Source organism: Aotus nancymaae, unplaced genomic scaffold (assembly GCF_030222135.1).
Source record: "Aotus nancymaae isolate 86718 unplaced genomic scaffold, 86718_ANA_hifiasm-v0.15.2.pri h1tg000032l_0, whole genome shotgun sequence".
In the NCBI taxonomy this organism is placed as follows: Eukaryota; Metazoa; Chordata; class Mammalia; order Primates; family Aotidae; genus Aotus; species Aotus nancymaae.
Genome location: NW_026988445.1, coordinates 14,022,115 through 14,039,462, shown reverse-complemented (window position 1 = coordinate 14,039,462; position 17,348 = coordinate 14,022,115). Strand labels below are relative to the sequence as shown.

At 52.8% G+C, this 17,348-nt stretch overlaps 1 protein-coding gene across 3 annotated transcripts in view; it reads right to left on the bottom strand.

Moving 5' to 3' along the window:
* Positions 1–17,348, bottom strand: part of COQ8A (coenzyme Q8A) — a 38,671-nt gene that overhangs the window by 21,156 nt on the left and 167 nt on the right. Inside the window, exons 1-2 of one of the 3 annotated variants that reach the window (XM_012459820.3) lie at positions 17,245–17,263; positions 1,558–1,743 (exon numbers count right to left, since the gene is read on the bottom strand). In XM_012459820.3, the coding sequence (XP_012315243.2) occupies positions 1,558–1,734 (177 nt within the window). In that variant the 5' untranslated portion in view covers positions 1,735–1,743; positions 17,245–17,263. Of the gene's footprint in view, positions 1–1,557; positions 1,744–11,985; positions 12,023–17,244; positions 17,264–17,348 lie in introns of those variants that run through there. The other 2 variants (XM_064383575.1, XM_064383574.1) reach the window with 2 other exon arrangements.

The window sequence follows — 17,348 nt, the reverse complement described above, 5'->3', positions numbered from 1 at the left end:
GGGTTGGAGAGTGCCTGAGCAGGAGGCCCTACTCCCCATTACGGCTAGGGCCTGCCCATGTGTCTCACTTCTGGGCGGGCCCAAGTGAGCTGGGCAACCTCACTTTCTGAGTGTCCCACAGGCAAAACACCCAAGAAGGAGTCCAAGGCCCAGCACTCCACCGAACCAGGTGGGGGGGGGCAAGAGCACGGAGTCCAGGCTGGGAGGTGACAAGGAATCTGGTCCTGTCACTCATCGTCATAGGTCCTGAAGCAAATTGCTTCTTCTCAGTTTCCTCATCTGAGAAATGGGGATGATGGTCCGGGCTGGCCCCCGTCCCAGGACAGTGGTGAGGCTTGGAGGAGAGCGCAGGTCTGAGGACTCCCGAACATTAAAGGCAGGCATGCTCAGTGAGAGAGCCGCTGTATTGCCGCGGGATCCTCCCAGTGTGGCGGGGAAGGGCCTGCAGGTCCTAAACCTGAGACCGAGACGCCTGGGGGCTGCGACAGCCGCAGAGCCTGCAGGAGAGCAGGACCTTTGTTCTCAAGTCAGCCAACCACAGAACAGACATGGAGGGACAGAGGCTGCGACACAACCTCCAACACACATGCCCAAGCACACACACAGGTGAGTGCACACCACAGGCACACAAACACCCCCCACCCCGTCTCCTGGACTGTCAGGGAAGTTGCTGGCGACTGTGCAAGGTGACATCATGGTGGGCAGTGCTCTGCTGTAGCCAGCCCTGTTTACAATCACCTCTCCAGCACACGATGTCACTGAAAACCATCCGTTGGAGGTAAGACGTCGAGGCTTCTTAGACCTCGGCACAAAAGGTCATCTCCTCCCCCAGATGGCACAGGGATGAGAGAGAAGCTAGAGATAAAACTGCTCTTGGCAGGACTGTGCCAGCTGCCACCCAAGAAAGGAGAGCCCCAGTCAGGAACCCAGAGACCCTCAGCAAACTAAAGGAGAAAAATGAGGCGGGGCTTTGGCGGAGCCGCAGCAGGCTCAGTGGGAAGTGCCTTCGAAGGCCGAGCCAGGCTGATGAACACACGGGCCCAGGGAAAAACTGCATGTGTGTGTGTCTCCAAACTGCATGCGTTGAAACCCAGCCCCTAGTGTGATGGTGTTCGGAAGTGGGGCCTTTGGGAAGTAATCAAGTCATGAGGATGGGTTGGTACCCTCAATGGGATTGATGCCCTCATAACAGAGACCCTGGAGCGCAGCCCTGGCCTCCTCCCGCCCCACGAGGACACAGTGAGAAGATGGCCATCTACAGATTAGAAGGCACTGAAACTCCTGGCACCTTAATCTTGAACTTTCCAGCCTCTAGAACTGTGAGAAATAAATATGTGTTGTTTAAGCCACCAGTCTATGGAATTCTGTTATAGCGGCCACTGCCTCACACAGGCGCCCTGCCCCACCCTGGAAGGACTGTGGGACACATTAGCTGGTGGGCCCTCAGGCTCTGGCCACCACAGACCAGTTGCCATGGTGACGGCCCTTGGTCTCCCTGACAGCTCCAGGTCTCCCCCTTTTCCCCCCAGCACCCCTCCTACTGCAGGGCCCCCTTACCTGCACTTTCCCCAAGAACATGCCAATCTGCTCCATAGCCGTGGACTGCAGGGCCCGGGCCGCCATGATCAGCTCCCCTCCGATGCCCAAGTGCTGCAGGTGGGTTTCCACAGCTGCCTGGGTCAGCTTGGCAAGGCCTTTGGCCACCATGATGGTGTCTCCCAGTATGGCAGCCATCCTTCAGGGCTGGAAGAGAGGAGGCCAAGTCAGGAGAGGCTCTGGACCCATACTACCAACTCCACACCAAACTCCGGGCAGAAAGTCCAGAAGGCTGGTTTTCCCACTGATCTCCAGTTCTGCTAAAAAAAAAAAACAGAAAAAGAAAGGGCCCAGCGCTCAAGGGAGACTCCACTTGATTCCGGACACTCGAGGGGAACGGAGCAGAATAAAAGGCCGCCGAGTTGGTGGCGTAGTGCCCTCGCTGCTTCCCACAGATTTCTTCACCTGGGCCTCACAACCACCCTACGGAAAACCTGAGGCAGACAGGTGGCATGATTCGCAGCAGAACCAGGACTTGAGTCAGGCGCACAGACTGCTAGTCTAGGGTTCTTCCCTCTGGACCAAAACTGCCTGTTGAGACAGGAGCATCCAACTCCCAAAGAACTTCCCTGCAAGGTCCAGGGGCCACTCATGACAGTGGTGCTCTGACCCAAGCCCTCAGGGGCTGAGGGTGCCTGTCCCTGCCCAGCTGCTATTGCTCCGCCCAGTGAGGCCTGTGACAAGATACCCACAGGCCAAAAGAAAACCAGAGCCCCTCCCTGGCCACTCAGGGTCAGCCTACCCTCAGCTTCAAATATTCACCAAACCTGTGTTTTCACACTGCAGTCCAGACCCACAGTGCAAGCAATTTGGAAGATCCTAACCACCATTCAAAAAAAATGAACAACTACCACCAATGCCACCAAGCATCATCATCACCACCGCTGCCATCACCACCACCACAATTACTATTACCACCACCACCACCACCAACCACCACCACCACCACCAAGCACCAACACCAAGTACCACCACCACCACCATCACTAAGCACCACCACCAAGCACCACCACCACCACCAAGACCAATACCACCAAGTACTACCACCACCAGGTACCACCACCACCACCACCAAGCATCACCAAGCACCACCACCACCAAGTACCACCACCATCACCATCAAGCACCACCAAGTGCCACCATCACCACCAAGCACCACAACCACCCAAGCACCACAATCACCACCAAGCACCACAACCACCACCAAGCACCAACACCACCACCAAGACCAATACCACCAAGTACTACCACCACCAAGTACCACCACCACCACCACCAAGCATCACCAAGCACCACCACCACCATCAAGCACCACCACGACCAAGCACCACCACCACCAAGTACCACCACCATCACCATCAAGCACCAACACCACCAAGTACCACCACCAAGCACCAGCACCACCAAGTACCACCATCACCACCAAGCACCACAACCACCAAAGCACCACAACCACCACCAAGCACCACAACCACTGCCAAGCACCACAACCACCACCAAGACCAATACCACCAAGTACTATCACCACCAAGTACCACCACCACCACCACCAAGCATCACCAAGCACCACCACCACCATCAACCACCACGACCAAGCACCACCACCACCAAGTACCACCACCATCACCATCAAGCACCAACACCACCAAGTACCACCACCAAGCACCAGCACCACCAAGTACCACCATCACCACAAAGCACCACAACCACCCAAGCACCACAACCACCACCAAGCACCACAACCACCACCAAGCACCACAACCACTGCCAAGCACCAACACCACCAAGTACCACCACTACCACCAGGCACCAACACCACCAAGTACCATCACCACCACCAAGTACCATCAAGCACCACCACATGATACGGAATTGAAAAGGAAGTGTCAAGGAGCACTGTAGGTAGCTTTCTTAGTTCACATGTCCTATTTTCAAAGTGGCAAATAAATAAGCCATCTTAAAAAGTACACACTGAACAGTACTTAGTTATGCCTTTCTTCCTGCCTAAACTGTTGCATCCTACATATTCAGTGAACTCCCAGCTGGTGCCAAGCCCCACCCTAGACAGTGGGCGCCAGAGCCAGGAAGCAGAGATGGTGAGCTCCCACTCCACTAGAAGGAAGGGCCCAACGAAGGGAAGTAACACCACAGATATACGGCCCTGCATACTGGGAGGCAAAACCTGTTCTTCTCAAATCAATAAACACAGTCTGCTAATAAACAGATGTTGCTAATAAACACAGTCTATCATTTGTGAGTAGATTAACATGTGGACTCATTTCAAAACCACAGCCTGTACCTACCGCCTTTGACAAATATCACTGAGCTACTGTGCAGGGGCCGCACCCGCACCTCCCCTTACCATGCAAAGTGAACCCTTCATACCTCATCAACATGAGGTACTTTTTTTTTTTAAGAGACGAGTCTCACTATGTTGCCCAGGCTGGAGTGCCATGGCTGTTCACAGGCAAAATCATGGCACCGTATAGCCTCAAATTCCAGGGCTCAAGTGATCCTCCCACGTCAGGCTCTCAAGTAGCTGGGATTACAGGCCCGCACTACCATGTCCAGCTTAACACCAGGTATTTTCCTGCAAGGGAGTCTCCGCTCTCATAGAAGTAGAAAGGAGAGAGAGGGAATACCTACCAGAAGGAAACATCTGTCCAGAACTTTTCTCCCCTTCTTTTTTCAAAAATTACATATTAAAACCCTACTTCTAATGCACCACAATCCCAACATGCCTCGTATTTCAACAATCCGACAATTTCACTGCAAATCTCCGCCAGGGGTGCACCAAGAACCATGCACACAGCTACACCAGAACGTATTTTCAACATGATTTTAAAGAAATAAAAGCTCCTCGAACACATGTAATACACAAGTGAAAAATCCTATCTGCACCATGACTTCATCTGCAAGTATCAGGCCCTCACTAGGAATCCACCCACCCTACTTCTTCCTGCTGCTCCATGAACAAGCTTCTGAGATCTCGCCTGTGAGCAACTGAAATGGGATGTTTGGGCTCTGTGCCTCCTGAAGGCCTCCGGGCACCTGCCTGCTCTCCTCTGAGGAGGGGACAGCCAAGAGTGACCACAAATGATAAAGCAGTGGGGTGGGAGGTGCTCACATTTGGGACTGTCTAACATGAAACCAACAGAAAAAGTCATCTGGAGGTTCCGTCAACACAGGTTCACTAACCTCTCCCAGTGCTCTGGGCTAGTCCCTGCAGGCCCCGGGTGAACCTGCCCTGGCCCGGGGCTCACAGCAGCATGTGACGTGCCTGTACCTCTACAATGGGCACAGACACCAGGGAGACGGCAGGAGGCCAACGGATGCTGACACAGCAGGATCAGAGGCACAGTGGAAGAGCCGGACCCAGAGCCAAGACACAGGCCCCCAGGCCCACCTTCACCACCTGCCGCCACCCAGCGTGCGGCTCGGCCTCTTCCGCCCCTCCTCAGTAGCTCTGCAGGGAAGGGCTCTGGGTGCCTCATCAGGCCCCTTTTCTGGCCCTAAGGTGCTAACCTGCTCTAAGGGGCTTTTGTGAGATTGACAGTCTTTCTGATTTATTTGGGTGGCATGATGGCTACTGGGGAGTATCCTGAAACATGAGGGTCAAGTATTGACATCTGAGGGGCTTTATTATTAGGACTATTAATGGAGTTGATGCTGGTTCAGTGAGCACGATGGAGTGGGGATCACGAATGAAGCAAGTAAAGATGGTGTCTAGAGAGAAAGTGAACTGCGATAAATGCAGCTTCCCAAACCCAGGGACAGGGGTTGAGAAAGACACACGAGTCTGCGTTCCCTGCCACAGGAAGGCATTTTGCTGCCAAACTTTCACTCTCTGACCTTCCAGGGACACCAACTCACTCATGCTGGAGACAACGCTCTGACTCGGGCATCCTGACCTGCACACAAGCTGGAAATTATCTGGGTCATGGGGACCTCCAAATCTAGTCTCCAAAACTGAAAGACACCCTCAAGGGCCGTCTACCCAGTCAGATACAGATGTAGCAACAGGAAAATGAGTTGTGCTCTTTTTAAATGAATTCAGCGGGCAATCCTGACAGCCAGCTAGCAGATGAAAGCATCACACACTATCCACTCAGGACCCACCAGGAGGAAGGAATTTTACTCTGAGGGGAAGATCCCATAAACACTCCAAGTGCCCCATTCATACACAGAACTCACCATCTGTCACTCTTCTCCTCTATGAAAGCGGGCCAGGGACAATGTCACCATTTACCAAGCCGCTGTTCAATCTCCTCCATAAATACAGAGCATGGTATTGCAGGCCAGCTTCTCCCCAGCAAAGCATGGTGTCAGTTCTCTCTAAAAGCCAAGGGCCCACCGTCCTCTGGGTCTCCTGCAGTCACATCTGCCACCGAAGCCTAAGCATGACTGGTATAAGAAGCCAGAAGCAAGTGGCACAGAAAACCTTTGTCCCAAGCAGAATGGGAACCAGGGAGAGTGGGTGTCAGGGAGAGTGGGTGTCAGGGAGGATGGGAGGCAGGGAGGGTGGGTGTCAGGGAGGGTGGGAGGCAGGGAGAGCGGGTGTCAGGGAGGGCGGGTGTCAGGGAGGGCGGGTGTCAGGGAGGGCAGGTGTCAGGGAGGGCGGGAGGCAGGGAGGGCGGGTGTCAGGGAGGGCGGGTGTCAGGGAGGGCGGGAGGCAGGGAGGGTGGGGTGTCAGAGAGTGTGGGAGGCAGGGAGAGCGGGTGTCAGGGAGGGCTGGTGTCAGGGAGGGCGGGTATCAGGGAGGGCGGGTGTCAGGGAGGGTGGGAGGCAGGGAGGGTGGGTGTCAGAGAGTGTGGGAGGCAGGGAGAGCGAGTGTCAGGGAGGGCGGGTGTCAGGGAGGGTGGGAGGCAGGGAGAGCGGGTGTCAGGGAGGGCGGGTGTCAGGGAGGGTGGGAGGCAGGGAGAGTCCAGACTGAGGAATCTTCCACAGGGCAGCTGTCCACTGCAAGTCTAGCACCTCAACCACCTACAGGTACCTCCAGCTTCGCCAGTCAAACTGACCTTACCACCCCCACTTCACCCTCCCAGGGCCCCTATCCTGAGGAATGGGCCACCCTCACTTCTTTCCAAGCTTCCTCCCCTGCCCTGGAGCATCTGATATTCCTGTTGGGTGACGCAGAAGCTGCTCACCGCGGCTCCGGCCTTCCCTCCACTGCCTTTGGGTTCCAGTCAGGCCCACGCATTCCTGGAAGCAGAGGGGCTTCCTGCCGCAGGCCTGTGCACAGGAGCCATGCCTCCTCTCCTCCCGGCTCTCAGCACCAGCATCACCTGTTCTAGGAAGGCTTCCACAACACGTCCCCCAGCACCCTGTGCCCACCCCCTCCAGCGCAGCAGTGACCACATCCTGAATCTGCCTCTCTCCCAGATCAGATGTCAGCCATAGGACAAGGACCACAGGACCGCATCTGTCTTCCCCCTCTCTGCAGCACCCAACACCATGCTCTGGACTGAGCAGGCAGGTCATCAATATTCATCAACGGAAATGAACTCTGCTGGTCTTGAAAAAGGCTGTTAGTCTCTGGCCGGCTCACACCTGCTGGCAACTTTTACTCCACATACGGAATCGAGGCCTCTCAGGAGGCTCGTCTGAGGCACTGGTCCTCAAGTGACTGTGCACATCTCAATCACCCCAAGACTAGTCCGGAGTGCCGAGCCACACCCCCACGGGTACCATCTCTGCAGGCCTGTGGTGGGGTCCGGGAATCTGCATCTCTAACAAGTTCCCAGGAGCTGCTGACACTGGGTCCCAGGAACTTACTTTGAGAACCTCGGCTCTGGAGGAAGAGAGGGAAGGGGAGCAGAGGTAGCCCAGGCCTGAGGCCAGAAAGGACGTCTCCAGGGAGACCCTTTCCCAAGAGTCTCCACCTGCAACCCCCTTCCCAAGAGTCTGGCTTTGCCCTTAGACGGAAGTCTTCCACCTGGCCCTTCTTTTTCCATTATTCTTCAAGAAACAGAAAAAGGAAATCAAAAGTGAGTGAGCTTAAAGACTGTGACCCACAGAGCACACCTCCAAAGGCCCTCAAGAATGTCACTTCAAGGAAACTTTGGCAAAGACTGTTTAATGACATTCAGGACACCCTGAGGGCTGGCACTTCTGCTCCCCTCCCAGCCAAGAACTGTCTTTTTACTTTGGGCACGAACATTCTCGATTTCTAGCCTGTGTGGGCACTGAAACATTCCTTTACACTTGAAATTTTTCCTTTTTTACTCTTAGAAAAAGAATTGGCTGTTTCCTCCAAGGACTCACAAGAATGTGTGTGTCGGGCAAAGACTTAGAACTTCCAAACCGAACTCCATGAGTGTCTCTAGATGTAACCTTCACCTTGATCTTGAGGATCACACACCAGGGAGCATCACTCAAATAGCTCAGGCAACTCCCAGATTCTCTCTCTCGAGGTCCAGCTTCAGGGGCTCTGTCAGCAGGTGCTGAAATATCCTCACCTGCTACCAGTTTTCAAAGACAACTGAATACCTGAGGAACCCAGGAGAGGAGAAAGAAGGAGAAAAAGCCTCCATCCTTCCCCTGTCAGTGAGCCCCAGCACAGACCGGCTGAGTGAGGCCTTCACAGCGGGAGCCCAGGAGCCTGTACTCAAGAGTCTGCCCCAGGGCTGAGCTCACAGCACTGGCTTCAAAGAACACATCTCCCAGGGAGTCCCCTCTCCCCTTCTCCTCAGGCCCTGCCTGGCAAAACCTGTCAAATTACATTTCCTTAAAAATGGATGTGACCATTCCGCTACTAGAATGTAAACATCACAAACTTGCCTAAGACTGGTTAGGAGGGCATACCACACAGCCATTGAAAATGACACTGTCGGCAGGTGCGGTGGCTCACGCCTGTAATCCCAGCATTTTGGGAGGCTGAGGCAGGCGGATCACTTGAGGTCAGGAGTTCAAGACCAGCCTAACCAACATGGTGAAACCCGTCTTTACTAAAAGTACAAAAATTAGCCAACCATGGTGGCATGCGCCTGTAATCCCAGCTACTCAGGAGACTGAGGCGGGAGGATTGCTTGAACCCAGGAGGCAGAGGTTGCAGTGAGCCAAGATCACACCATTGCACTCCAGCCTGGGAAATCAAGCCAGATTCCATCTCAAAAAATAAAATAAAATAACACTGTGAAAGATATTTATTGACAAATGAAGTGTATTATATATGCCCAGGGGGAAAAAAAAGCAGGTCACAAAACTATCATCTTTCCTTTTGGAGCAGGAAAGGAGAGAAGGAAGGGAGGGAGGTGTCTTTGAAAACTGGCAGCAGGTGAGGATATTTCAGGACTGCTTTTCACAGAATGGTGGGAAGACAAATCTTTCTACAGTCTTTCCACCTGTATCTATATTTTCTAAAATATTCTACAAAGAACATGAACTACCTTTACAATAGAAAATAAGTGTTATTTTTAAAAAATCAGGTTGGGTGAAGTGGCACAAGCCTGCAATCCCAGCACTCTGGAAGGCCAAGGTGGGAAGATGCTCGAAGCCAGGAATCTAAGACCAACCTGGACAACAGAGGGACATCCCCATCTCTACAAACTAAAAAATTTGCCAGGAGCAGTGGTGCACCTGTAGTCCCAGCTACTTGGAAGGCTGAGGTGGGAGGATCGCTTGAGCCCAGGGGTTCAAGGCTGCAGTGAGCTATGATCACATGACTGCACTCCAGCCTGGGTAACAGAGCAAGAAGACACTGTCTCAAAAAATAAGTAAAATAATCTTAAATATCTTTTGTTAAAATTTTAAAAAGTAAGCAAGCGCACAAATGTGTTCCCTAACCCTTAAGTACTTGTCCAGAGCAGAATGGGCGAGGGTTAGGCAGCAGATTGAAATGGCATAAACATCGCCTCTATTTGTTTACCCACTGTCCTTCATCAGAAGACAGCTGCTCCTAACAGGTCACCAGGCGGCTGGAACGTGGCACTTCCACTTTGGAGAGAGAGGCTCAACTGCCCTTCTCGGGACGGTGGGGAAAAAAATCACTCGGTACAAGCAACAGGTCTGCCTACCTTCCCTAATGTTGGCCCCCGGCTTAAAAGATGGAAATACTAAATGGGTGCTTACCCCTGATCCTCCAAAAAAAAAAACAGGATCCTAGTTTAGGACTGGGTAGTAAATGCAGTGACCACATTTTTTGCACCAAAATTAAGACACATAACTAGTGTCCTTCCAGGGCAAGGGTTAGCAAACCATGGTCCTCAAGCCAAATCCAGTCCTACTGCCTGTGTTATTGTCAATAAAGTTTTATTGGAACACAGCCTGCTCACCCATTTATAGATTATCTATGGCTTATTCGTTTACCTATGTATTGTCCCTAGCTGCTTTCTTTTTCTTCTTTTTTGGCTACAATAGCAGAGTTCAGTAGTTGTGAGAAAGACCTAAGACCCAAAAAGCCTAAAATATTTACTATCTGTTGACTCATATTCTAGGGCAAGAGTAAAAACCACAGCTGTCCCAGGACATTTGGAAGGTCACCAAAGTTGAATGAGAACAGTCCAATAAGGCTGGTGTTGGGGCGAGGACCCCCCCATTACAGCTGTGCTCCTGACTCTAAGAGATGGGTTCACCTCGCCAGACACTGCCCAACACCCAGAGGCCCCCAGGTGAACCCAGACAAGGGCAGGACACCTGTTCCTGTATTATTCAGGGCAGAGTGGCCCCTAAGTGCTGCTCATGAAGGGGCAGGCCTTGGGGGCTGGGGGTGTCCGATGCCAACTTCCTGTACAGCTCTCCTCCCTCCTCCTGCTGTTTCAGGAGGCTCACAGCCTAACTGCTGACACCCGCGTTCCCTCTCCACATCGTCAGTCCACAGCTTGGGCTTGGGCTGATATAAATTCATCCACCATCTGATCATTCCTTCATCCCTCCACTTTCTCAGGCTCCTTTACAAGAACCCCCTTGCAAGGCAAGCACTGGCATGGGTGTGGGGTCATGGGGTGGTCAGGGGAAGACACAGAGGCAGAGAGGGACACGCTGCCTCCACTCCTGACTGCAGGGCCTCCTGGTCTGTATTATAACCCCCACTAACTGACGGGATAATTAAAGCTCATCAAGGCTGAGCAGTCTCCTATCGGCCAAAGCTGTGGGATGCTGGACCCTTCCACACCTGTCTGACTCAGGCTCCAGTCCTTTCTTCTTGCTGCCTAGGAAGCTGAGAAACAGCAGATAAGCGCCCTGCCCCAAATCAGTAACTCCCTTTTTGTTAAATCAATAGCCACTCAACACGAGACATAAACAAGGTTTACATCCTGAAGTGCGTCTTCCTGGTTGCGGAAAATTGAGTCATAAAAATCCTGGAGCCAGCTGGGCTCTCAAACGCCATCTGGCCAAACTCCCTGCTCTGCAAAGTTCCTCAGCTGCCAGGACAGAGGCAGATGACCCACACTGAAGACCGCCTCTGGGTGTGCAAGAGCTAGAAGGAGCCATCGGGCACGAGGCCCTCAGTCTTGCCACACTCAACACCAGCACCAACCTTTATTAGCATCACCTCCAAATGCCACACACAGCCCAGGTGTGGATACACACACATCACTGGTATGGAGGTTAAACATGCTCTGCCCTGAGGTCACATGCAACCCTCAGGCACTACATGTGTATGCAAAACCTCGATAGCTTTTAAAATCACCACATTAACCCAGACAAGGGTAACCCTGAATAGACAACTACACACACACACAACCAGAAATAAGAAGAGGCTCGGCAGGGAGCGAGGTGACCACAGGCCCAGGAGAGGCGGCCGTCTCCTCACTGATCGCCACACTCCCTGGCCTGGCCAGCCAGGCCCTTCACCGTGGAGTCCCAGACACCTCTGCGGCGATACCGCTCGCCAGCTGCCTCCGTGCCCCAGTGCTTCATCAGAATGGCCGCCCCCACCAGCCCTGCCAACACACAGGTTTTCCAGCTTCCACATCCTGCTCCCTCCTCCCTGCTGGAATCTTAGCCATGCTGCTGGACTGTTAAACCCCCCTAGGCAAGTCATCTCCTGTCCTCTAAACTCCCTCTTCTCTTAATGGCCTAAAGTCACCTCGCCATGCCCCGTATGACTGTGTGTGCCTGTCCCATTTCCCTTATTGCCCAGTAAGCTCAGGAGGAAGAGGCCCTCTCTTTCCCAGTTCTGTATCCCCCATGGGGTCTGGCACTGTCCTAATATACACCATGAATTACTATTATGAGTCAGTGAGGCAGGGCCCAGGCACCCAGGCTCTGTGGCTTCCTGAGTTCCCTCATCTAGCGCTGAGCACCAGGGGAACCTGAGCCGCCTCAAATGCACAGCCACAGAAACGGCAGCAGCACCCCCCTGTTCAAAGAGCGATTTTCACAGGAGCAAAGTCAGATGAGTTTTCAAGCCAGCTTCAAAATCCCGCTCATGGCAGGCACACAGACCCAGGGAGGCAGCAGGGGACGCAGTCACTTCTGCTTCCTTTGCTTCACCCCAGTCCCAGTCCTTGTCTAAGATGGGGGTGAGGGAAGAGGAGGGGCTGGAGCCAGCAGGCAGCTGTTCCTCAGCAGGCCAATCAGTCCTGGCCCACGAACCCTGCGTGAGCACCACGCTGGGGTAACAGGAGCTGCAACAGGCCTGGGGCGGCACACTATTCAACCCTTGACCCAATGATGGCTGAATAAACACCCTAGGGAACAAGAGCCGCAGGCATTTTTTCAATCTCAGGAAGGTTAGAGACGTTTACTTAAGCACCTGTCAAACAGTAACCAGCCGCAGCTTACCAGGCATCGATTCTTTCTTTCACCCTCCTCTGAGCCTGTATCAGTGCCCAACAAAAACTGTGCCAAGCAGAGAACAAACACTGGGCTGGGGCCCAGGCTCTGAGCTTGAACCTTAACGTTTTTTTTCATGTGGACTGTCCTCAGGACCTCTCAGCCAGCCCCGCGGACAGCAGGGACTTGCCACCAGGTCCTCTAGTTCCCAGAGGACACCGAATATATTGTGATGAGGGCTCTCGGGGAGGGCCCACAGCAAGGCCACCAACCGTGGGTGACTGCAGGCACACAGCTTCTCCTCGTGGGGCCTGTGTTTTCTCAAGTCCTCATGTGTAAGTGAGGCAGCTGGCCTGGACAAGGCCTAGTTCCCAGAGGCTAGGAAGGGGCCATGCATCCTGGAGCGCAGAAGCTCAGCAAGGAGAGCACACACAGGGCAGCTCTGCAAGCTGGGATGTAACGAGGTCTGCAGAGTGATGCTCAGAACAACGCAGATACTGATCCTTCGAGAGACTCTATGAACAGCGATGGGTGAGAGGCAGACCAACCCCGCTGTCTTCACAAAGGCAGAGAAGGGCCCTACAGCCTCTGTCAGGGAACACACCTCTGGGAAATGGAAAACTCCAGTGGACAGTGTGGAGGTAGAGAGAGATAAGGGACTGGGCCTCCCCACAAGACCCAGAAGCACCTTCCTGCCCCCCTTCCCCACACACATACATACACACACACACACACATTTTCACCCTCACACTCACACATTCACACACACATACATACTCATATACACACACACACTCACAAATTCTCTCTCACACACACGGGACAACCAACTCCTTCAAGGACGCTGAGGTACCTAAGGCTTTTCAAGCCCCCACCCCTGGCCCTCTCACATTAAAGGCCCCCTCTCTAGCAGACCTTTGTTACTCCAGAACTGGAGGCAAGCAGATGGGCGTGCCCACACATTCTTGGCCACACCTCTCAGACCCTTCCTCTGTCCCATCTCCTCCACACTGATCATCTTCCTCCTTCCTCCAACAGGACCTTGCCCCTGACCTATTTTTTTTCTTTTTTTGCCTTCGATCTCCTTTTATTGCCCTCCCCTCCAGCCTACTCTCTAGTCTCCTGTACCGAATCTTTAAAGAAAACTCCCATAGACTCTGCTTCTCCTCCAGCATCTAGACATGGCCACCATCTCCCAAGGACAGAGTGTATTTGCCCTCTTCCCTGCTCCCTCGGCACACACTGTCTGTCCCCACACCCGAGATGCCCCTCTGTGACACCTGAGGGCTCAAGCCAGTGGGTCTCCTCAGTTGCCCCTGCCCCACAGTGTTTCCTGCTGGCCCCACACTCTTCCCGGAAGCCCTCCCTCTTTCCTCCTCCCTCCTCCCTGGTCTCACCTCCTCAGCTTCCTCCCTCAGCTCCTCTTCCTCCACCTACTCCGAGGTCTGGGAGTTCCCAGGCTGTGCCTCCACGCTCCTGCTTCCCAGTCATCTGCACTGGCTCCTGCACTGCCAGAGCCCCTCCACAGGCTCTGCACTGATGCCTCCCCACCCTCAGGCCAGGCAGGACTTCTCAACCACAGAACTCAGTTCTACAACAAACAGTTACACACACATACCGCATCACTGCTTCAAAGACCCGCAGGCAACTGGAAAGGGACACGGGGAAATTTCAGAGGGTGATGAAATCGTTCTCTACTTTGATTGTTGTGGGGTTATGTGACTCTGTGCGTGTGTCAAACTGTGCAGAACTGCACACCTTGAAGGATGAATTTACTGTATGCAAATTATACCTTAATACGACAGGATGGAAAAAAGTCCCATAGGCTCCTATCATGTCTAAAACTAAGATGACCACCTTCTCCCAAACCAGCTCTTCCTCCATCATCCAGCTTCTCCCCCAGATTAGAAATCCCAGACATATATCCAGCCAGTCAGTCAGTCTAGAAATTCCACTTGCATATATTCCCTTGAATCCATGCCTTCAGTTCTATCTCCCCTTGGGGACTCAGGCCGTCCTCATTTCTCACAAACCACCTCCATGGGCTCCCACCCCTCCACATGTGCAACTCCAGAAAAAGCAAGACCCTTGAACTCCCTCACTCCCACCAGCTCTCCTTTCCACTGGCTCTCCCAAGTTCCTGGCTGTTGCTTAATAGGAATGACAGAAGTATCTCCAGATGCCACTGTCAAATCAAGACAACTCTCTATCTAAATATTCCTGTCTAATTCTGCACACAGCTCTTGTTTCAACGGACAAAGATAATGACTCAGTGTCCATGGTTCTTACTGGAAAATTATCCTGCCAAGTTTTGAGCTTCCCAATAATAGACTTCTTTAAAATTCTCTTTGAGAAAGGAGAAGTGACCTTCCTTCCTGATCCTTTTCTACAAGCAACCAAGGGCACCCAAAAGATCCCCTACTGACCAAGGAGTGTTACAAGAAAATCCCAATACATCCCCACAGGATCAATTAAGAGCAAGAAAGAGAAATTCATTGAATAGACTTGGATGGTTTTCCTTGCCCTGTGCAAGAAATCACTGTTTCTCACCTTTTCTGCATGCCTATCAGTTTGGGACTTAGAAATTGGGGCATAAATTCAGTATTACACTGAAGGCAAAATTAAGACTCAGAAGTAAAGCATCTTTCTCTACACACACATAAAAATGTCTCTTTGGTGAGCAGGCTGACCAAAGGAGAAAAGGAAAGGCTCACCGACTTTGACACTGATGCTTCAAACAACAACAAAAGAACTCCATAAAGTATACCCATGTCCAAGCCGCACCCTCAGACAGTATATGTAAAAATACACGTACATTTGTTTGAAATGCACCCACTCACTCCTTGCAGATGTGGGCCTGGCCCCTTCGCACATCACAAGACACAGAGAAGTCTGAGCAAAAAGTGAGGACGAATAAAGCATCTCCTTGCAGAACCACTTGCGGATAGCTGAGTTAGCCTTTGTGCCAGCACTCAGCTTGAACATGTTTGCTCTTTTAAAACTGGCCCATAGTTATTCATGTGCAAATCCCCTAGTCCTGCAGTGTCCCCAAAAAACCACCAATCTTCCAATTCCCCAGGACCCCCAACGCAGCCAGCCAGTCACTGCCACACATCTAGCAAGCACAGTACATGCCCATGGGTGTCTACCTCCTAACTTTCTGCTGGCAGGTTTTGCCCTCTTGGGCGCAGAGGTAGCCCAATCTACATGGCTTCTACCACTGGGTTAGGGCAGGAGGCACAACATGACTCTTTGCCTAAACCTCTCACCTACTCACAGGCAGGTCCCAGAGGGGCCACTGGCAGCATAGGAAAACTCTTTTTAGAGTCTTACCTCAGTGGTTCTCAACCAAGAGAGATGTTGCCCTCCAGGGGACATTGGCAATGTCTGGAAACATTTTTGATGGTCACAACGGCTAGAAGGGGCGGGGAGTGGTGCTAGTCTAAAACACAGAAGCCAGGGATACTGCTGCACATCCTACAATGCATAGGCCAGGCCCCCCCACGACAGAATTATGGATCCAAAACGTCATTAGTCCACAGGCTGAAACACTTTGTCTTAGATAACACACTGGCTCTGAGGGAGGCGCCCAGACTGTCCGGTTTACTTTTCCTTTGAATCACCCAACATTAGGCCCCAAATCATGACGATTCTGCATAGTCCGCACTATTTGCAAGGCTGAGCAAAACACTCAAAGTCATCGCCTGAGTTTTTTGTTTTGTTTGGGTTTTTTTTTTTTTTTTTAACATTGAATCTTGCTGTGTTGCCCCGGGTGGAGTGCGCTGGCGCCATCTTGGCTCACTGCAACCTCCGCCTCCCAGGTTCAAGCGATTCTCCCATATGAGCCTCCGGAGTAGCTGGGATTATAGGCGCCCACCACCACATCTGGCTAATTTTTGTATTTTTTTTAGTAGAGATGGGGTTTCACCATTTTGGCCAGGCTGGTCTCCAACTCCTGACCTAAGGTGATCCACCCGCCTCGGCCTCCCAAAGTGCAGGGATTACAGGCGTGAGCCACCGCGCCCAGCACCTGAGTCTTAAAAATGCTGCTCCTGTAGCTCCCCTTTTGTTTCTCCTCAGGTGAAAGGCTTTCCTCCGAAAGAAGAGTCTCCGAAAAGCCCTCCTGCCAGGAAAACCCACCCATCCACAGTGTGACAACTGGCAGGCTGGCATCAATGCACGTTCAAATCTTTTGGCAATCAGGTAGGCCTGGCACGACGAGCTACCCAGTCATGTCACGTAGATAGATCCAAGGCCCAAGTGAACGTGCACGTTTTTCAACAGGCTGCAGGCCCGACTCAGGCTGGAAGACTGTACACAAGCCTCTCACCCTTCAGGAAGCTGATATCTTGCACCCAGATGGGGAGTCCCAACACCCAAACCTGCCCCTGCAACATTCCCCATCGCCCAAGGCGGGTTTGGCAGAGGGGCTGTTACCTCTATGCAATGGGTAGGAATGAGCCTTGGAAAGGCTGGAGTTCAGGGTAGTAAGCCCAAACCACTCACAAGACCCCCAGTGTTTGGAGAAGTAAGAGAGGAAAGGCCAAAGAAAAGCAAAAGGAAAAAAGGATCAAAAAGGACCCCCTGTCCCAAGTCCACCCAAAATTCCCACCTGTGAAGCCCAACAGCTGGCTCCAGTCAAGGAAGTCAAAGTTCTGACCCAAACCTGCAGCCAGGAGCACTTAGAGTCGCACGACCCACAGTGCAAGGGGGTCTGTGAGTTAAGAACAACATTATTAGAAAGCGAGGCAGGAAAGCTGTATTGGCGACCAAAGGGCACGGGCAGCGGGCAATTAGCAGCGGGAAGGCGGTGGCAGCGTGCGTGTTCCAGGGACCCAAGGCTCTGCACGCGGCCCTCGTCTCCTCCCCGAAGCAGGACCAAGGGGCTGAGGTGGACACAGGGACGGGAGACGGCTGCAGAGGACCCACCCTGCACCTGAGGCGCGCCCACTGCGTCCGACCTGAAGCTCGCGGCCCGCGAAACTCGCCAGGGGAAGCCGTGCTGTTACATGAAGACAATGCAAGAAGGGCTC